General features: G+C 52.4%; 1 protein-coding gene across 1 annotated transcript in view; it reads left to right on the top strand.

Moving 5' to 3' along the window:
- The first annotated feature begins 3,092 nt into the window (after positions 1-3,092).
- KDM7A (lysine demethylase 7A) overlaps positions 3,093-6,000 on the top strand; it is an 82,044-nt gene continuing 79,136 nt past the window's right edge. Inside the window, exon 1 of the mRNA XM_060633931.3 lies at positions 3,093-3,413. Coding sequence (XP_060489914.1) covers positions 3,220-3,413 — 194 coding nt within the window. The 5' untranslated portion in view covers positions 3,093-3,219. The remainder of the gene's footprint in view (positions 3,414-6,000) is intronic.

Here is a 6,000-nt window from a genome sequence, read left to right as displayed (position 1 = left end):
ATATTTGTGTTTACAATTTCTTTAACCTTTCCTTACAGATCGTATGCCTTATAGTGTTTTTATTCTTGCTGATTTCTTGATGTACCTTTTAAAACGTTGCATTTCCAAACTAGAGACTCCTCTAAGTAGACCAGGAAGAAATACACAGAAATGATGTTAGTATACTTCTCATTGGATCCTATCAGCTGGGGCACAGTTTTGATTTGTCCCATTACCAATGGCCTTTAATCACTTAAGATGGTGTCTGCCAGACTCTCTCCACTGTAAAATTACTCTATTCCCCTTCATAATGAACAAGTATTTTGTGGGGACATAATCTGAAAGTATGTAAATATTCCAATCTTTTTCAAATTATCAGTTTATGTTATTTACATCTGTATGGTTTCCTGTGCTATTCAATAGGCTATAATACATTATTATCATTTTTTATTTTGAAGCTGGATTTGTCAAAGATTTGGCCAGTGGGACCCAAGTTGGCCTGTGTCCATTTGACATGCCCCATTATTCTTTTAGCATGTCCTTATTTTCTGGCACAGCCTGAGGCTCCAGGCTCATCCTGTACTTCTCTTCTCCAGTCCTGAAATCAGCCAATTTGCCAAAAAAGAAAAATAAGGAGAATGGTAGAGAAGCCAAGATCTGGGGGCACCCGGGTGGCCCAGTCTGTTAAGCATCCGACTTCGACTCAGGGCATGATCTCACAGTTCTTGGGTTGGAGCCCCGTGTTGGGCTCTGTGCTGACAGCTCAGAGCCTGGAGCCTGCTTGGGATTCTGTGTCTCCTTCTCTCTCTGCCCCTTCCCCGCTTGTGCTCTGTCTCTCTCTCTCTCTCAAAATTAAATAAACATTAAAAAAAAAAAAAAAAAGCCAAGATCTGGACTAGATGTGCTCATTGTTTTGTTTTGTCACTACTCCCAGACTGTCTCAGTGGACAGAGTATATACTACTTAAACACCTATATAAATAATTGACACCTCCATTGTCAGTCCACTACCAAAAGGCTCATTCTAGTTTTCTTTCCATATATTTGTAACTCTCTTCTTTAATAGTGAGACATATGATTCCCATTTCCCTTATTTACTTATTGGATCAATACTCATATATAACCAATCTCCCACCACCAATACTGCCCCCTCTTCTGCTTGGCTGCTCTCTTCAACCTACCCAGGCTGATTTCCCAAGGTCAGATAGCCCCTCAGCAGGGAGAGGAGAGCACCCTGCACCGGACCAGTTCCCTGTGTGGATGCCCTTCTCACCCCAAATCCAACATGACAGCTTTGGCTGCCTCTCCTTCCCTTACACTCGGCTGTGCTATCCCCTAACAACACACATCCTCTACAATGTACTTTTAAAAATACATTATCTGGCAGACCCTGGGTGGCTCAGTCAGTTAAGCATCCAACTTCGGCTCAGGTGGTGATCTCCCAGTTCGTGGGGGCTCTGTGCTGATCGCTCAGAGCCTGGAACCTGCTTCGGATTCTATGTCTCCCTCTCACTGCCCCTCCCCCCCGCTCGTGCTCTGTGTCTGCCTTTCAAAAATAAGTAAACATTAAAACAAATTTAAAAATACATGATCTCTTTTGCTTGTTATGAAAACTCTGTGAGGTAGTATTACTATCCATAATTTTTCTTTGAACATATCTCCAAGGGATCTAGTTGAAGAGAAATGGAGTGACTCGCCCAACGTTGCACAGCTTATATATATGTAGGGTCTGAGTGTGGGGCTTCCACTCCATCATGCCTCTAAACATATGCCAAAATTACAGTAACTTTTTTCCTTTTTCTCCGGTATAAATGTTTCGAACGCATTCACTTTGTGGTCAACTCTGATTTCCAGGTGTTTCTTTGCCTGCAAAATACGTGCCAGGTAGTGGTGTGGAAGAAAAAGGATTGGCGCATAATCAAGAAACTGAAAGTTTAGCTCTAGCTCCGATCGGTGAGACTTCAGGCAAATTACTCACTTTCCTCGGTTATAAAAAGTAGGTTAGATCAGCGATTCTCTGTCGGGCTGGCTGAGATGGGAGCCATAGGGCTTTCCCCATGATAGAAATTACTACGAAATTCAGCTACAAATATCTGATTCAATAATCCTTAACGTGCCTTCCAATTCGCGTAGTTATGATTCCAAAGCATTCTTTCTCTATTCAGTACTTGTTAGCTGTTTTTATTATCAATCTCACCTCTCATTCAAAAATATTTATTAATGGCCTGTTACGCGCCAGGTACCGTATTGTCTGTTTTTTTTTGCAGTATTCCTTTCCCGAGGTGTCACTGTCATTTAGAATTTTATCCTTGTCTTCCGAACTTGGGACTCGAAAGCATTCGCATCTACGTCGTGTTATTTATAACACGCCAGAGTCCTTTCCAGTCCTTTCTCCACCCAGCACACTTCACGCTGGTCCCTCTCGGCTCGCTGACATTAATGAATTCCTCTTGAGAACCACCTCCTTCACCTATCAGCGGCTCCATCAACACTAATTCCCTAGCTGGTCGGTGGGAATTGGAGTGGGACGTTTTCGGGTCTGAGGAACTCCCCAGCACACTCGGGCACCTTGGCAGGGCTCGGCGTGCTGTTAAACCCTCGGCTCCGGCCCGCAAAGGTCGCAGGGAGGCTGCTAATTGCCTAAGGATTCTCCCCTCGTCGGGAGGTGGCCCTGGCGGGGCTCTAACTTCCTCGGTTTCCCTTCCCGGCGCACAGACGCAGCGTGTGCCGCTCTCCACTGCGCAGGAACTTCCCCGGCCTCAGCTCGCACTCAGAAACGCCGAAGCCGGCTTTTCGCACGCTCCCGCCGTCCTCCTCCTGTGGCCGCGCTCCCTGCGCCGCCGCGCGTGTCCTCAGGGAGCCTCCCTCCGCCTCCCCCGCCCCGAGTGCCCTTCAGCGGGTACCCCCCCCGCACCCCCCCTAGCGCCCCCGCCCGGCCGACGCGAGGGGAGCGGGGCGCGCGCGCCGGCGGCGGGACGACGTGCGCGAGACGCACGGCCCCGCGCGGAGCGCCGGAAGGAGCCGGGCCGGAGCCTCGCGCGTCGTGCGCGCGCCGCCGCCCGCCCCCAGGCTCCGGCAGCGACCTCGCGCGCGCGCACTGAGGCGCCGCCGCCGCCGCCGCCGCCGCCGCAGCCGCCGCGGCTGCTGCTCCGGCTGCTGCAGGAGGCGGCGCTGGCTGGCGGCTGCGCTCGCTCCAGTCGGCGAGCGGAGCAGCGAGCGAGCGTGTGTGTGTTTTTTAAAGATGGCCGGAGCGGCGGCGGCGGTGGCCGCGGGAGCAGCAGCTGGAGCCGCCGCGGCAGCCGTGTCGGTGGCGGCTCCGGGCCGGGCCTCGGCGCCCCCGCCGCCCCCGCCGGTGTACTGTGTGTGCCGGCAGCCGTACGACGTGAACCGCTTCATGATCGAGTGCGATATATGCAAGGACTGGTTCCACGGCAGGTAAATAAACCCCCTCCAGCCCCGCCGCCGCCGCCGCGGACGGCCACGGGCCAACCGCCGCCGCCGCCGCGCCGGCCGCCCGCGCCCCCCTCCGCCCGGCCGCGGCGCCGAGCGCCGAGGGGCCCCAGCTCCGAGCCCCCGGCCCGGGCAGCGGGGCGCGCGGGGCCCCGGGCTCGCCGGGCGCTGGGCGGGCTGAGGGGGGCCGGTGGGATCTCCCGGCCGGGAGAAGAGTCGCCACAACAAACGGGAACAAAGGGGGCCGGCCGAGAAGTTGGCAGGGGGAGACCGGGGCGAGGGGACGCGGCCGGGGCAGGCGCCGGCGGAGGCGGCGGGCGGAGCGCCGGCGGGGCCCGCCGCCCCTCGCGGCGCCCGCAGCCCGGCCGCCGCCCCGCCCGCCCGGGGCTCCGGCCCGGAGTCGCCGCCCGGCCGGCCGCCCTGCTCGGCTGGCCGCAGCGCCTTCCTTCCGGGCGGCGACCGGCTCGCCCCAGCTCAGGGTCTCCAGAATTTGCCCTCTTCCCCTCCCCCTCCGCGGTCCCCGTCGCGCCCCCTTCCCCGGTCTTTATCAAACTTCCTCGGCCGCGGGACACTGGGACGGGGGCGTCGGCAGCGCCAGCCCGGCGAGGCTCCGAGGAGTAAACAGAGCAACAGATGAGGCACTCTCGGGGACTTAAAAGATGCCAGTCGGAAGTTTGGGGCCGGGGGTCCCGGGCGGGGCGGCAGGTCGGCTCTGACCGTGCCCCCCACCCGCCGCCCCAGCACACCCGGTCCTGGCGAGGGTGGAGTGGTCAGCGGGGCCCGAACGACAGCCTCTGGTCCCCAACCCCCTGAGTCGCCCCCGCGCCGCAGCTCAAACTTTACAAAGAGTGAAATTTCCCGTCGCCCAAGGAGCCGGCGACACCCGGACGGCCGGGGGTTCGCATCCGGGGGGCCTGGTGCGGGCGAACTTTGGCCGGCCGGTGGGCACTTTGGGTCGGGTGGCGGGGGCGGCGAGCGTCGCCCTCTGCCTCCGCAGCCGCCTGCGTTTCGGGTTTGACGTTTGTGAGAGCTCGGGCCGCCTCCGCCGCCAAGCCGTCGACTCGTGTGTTTTGTAATCAAAGTGTGAGGCTAATAAAGGGCGGCGCCACAGCCTCTTGACTCCGGCGTGGGAGGGATTCGCAGGCATTTAAACAAAGAAACTAGTTGGGGTTGGGCTCCCAAAGTCCTTATTTGGGTGTTGTGGCAAAGCCTGCGGTCACCTTTAGGTGAAGCAGGTTACGCGAGCACCGTTTGGCGTTGTATCTTGGCGAGAGTACGCTCACGGCTAATAGCAGATATGGTGACTGTGATTGTAGGAAGTGTCCTTTGATTGACAGCAGGACATTTAAATACAGCCTCCGCTCCCCCTCCCCAATTTTACAGAAACACTGCACGACCAGGCCAGATGTCTTAGTCTCCCTCTACTGGCCCTGGGAGAGAAAACCGCTTCTGTTACAGCGTTCTTTGCAGTGTTTAGTGCTAGGTACAGTTAGTTTTACTTAATCTTCAAGTAGTTTTATTTAATCAGGTTGCACAATTCTGACAGCGACAACAATGACCACCCCCCCCCCCCCCGCCAAATTGTCACTGTAAAAGAAGGACAGCGTCCTAATTTTGTATATCAGGTAATCTTTCACAGTCTGGTCTATGCTAAGGGAATATTATTACAACTTTGGAACATGTAATTAAGAATAAATTATCCAGCGTTCTTTTTTATTATTCCAAAGCGATTTTTTTTCTGTATTTTGATTATATGTAAAGCCGAAATTTGAACATACCAAATTTTGCCAGTTCTATTTCTATATCCTCTGTTCCCATAAAATATTCTAGGCAACCGGAGTAGATTATCCAAAAATCTAGGTTACATATAGAATAAAACCAGGATCCCTGGTGATTATGTAAATAGTTACTTTTTTCAAAAAACTATTTTAGCTGCATAAGAAATTTGTTCTATTGTGCGATGTAGAGATGTGATACATTAATAAATTTTAGACTAGAATTTTCTTAAATCTTAATTTAGGCAATTTAACACTATAGCCATGAAAAGCTGCAGGTAGGTTATGGAGAATTTTGTAACATTTAAGTATAAATTTGAAAACAGAAGTTTGAAGGGAAAATAAAGAGGGCATATATTGAAGGAGGGAGAGTGAGACCAAAACATAAATTTATCACATAAATTTGTGTGACTTCATATCTGTGGAAGTGACTCTGAAATGTTTTGTTTTGTTTTGTTTTTTGACCAGCAGTCCTTGAGAATTTTAATGTGGTTCAGATGTCACAAGTTAGAAAATTTAGTAATAACGCCCTGCCACGCAAAAGCAACATCTTCTTAGCAAGTTTCTTAATCAAGTATGGGTAATTTGAGCAACATTTGAGAAAATAATGTTTATTGTACCATAAAAATGAGTGGTGGTTTTCTTGAACACCTCAAAATATTCTTTATGTATTAATTATTAAACAAATATCATTTGCTGAAGTGAGAATTGGCCACTTAGATACTAAGGTATAGTTTTAATCTTCCTGCTCCGCTTTCCTTTGGTTTCCAGGAGTGGTCTGTCTGCAGAGGAGGAGG

The sequence above is a fragment of the Panthera onca genome, chromosome A2, assembly GCF_046562875.1.
Source record: "Panthera onca isolate mPanOnc1 chromosome A2, mPanOnc1 haplotype 2, whole genome shotgun sequence".
Lineage (NCBI taxonomy): Eukaryota > Metazoa > Chordata > Mammalia > Carnivora > Felidae > Panthera > Panthera onca.
Note: the sequence above shows the minus strand (reverse complement) of the source record. Positions and strands in the feature narration are given on the sequence as shown.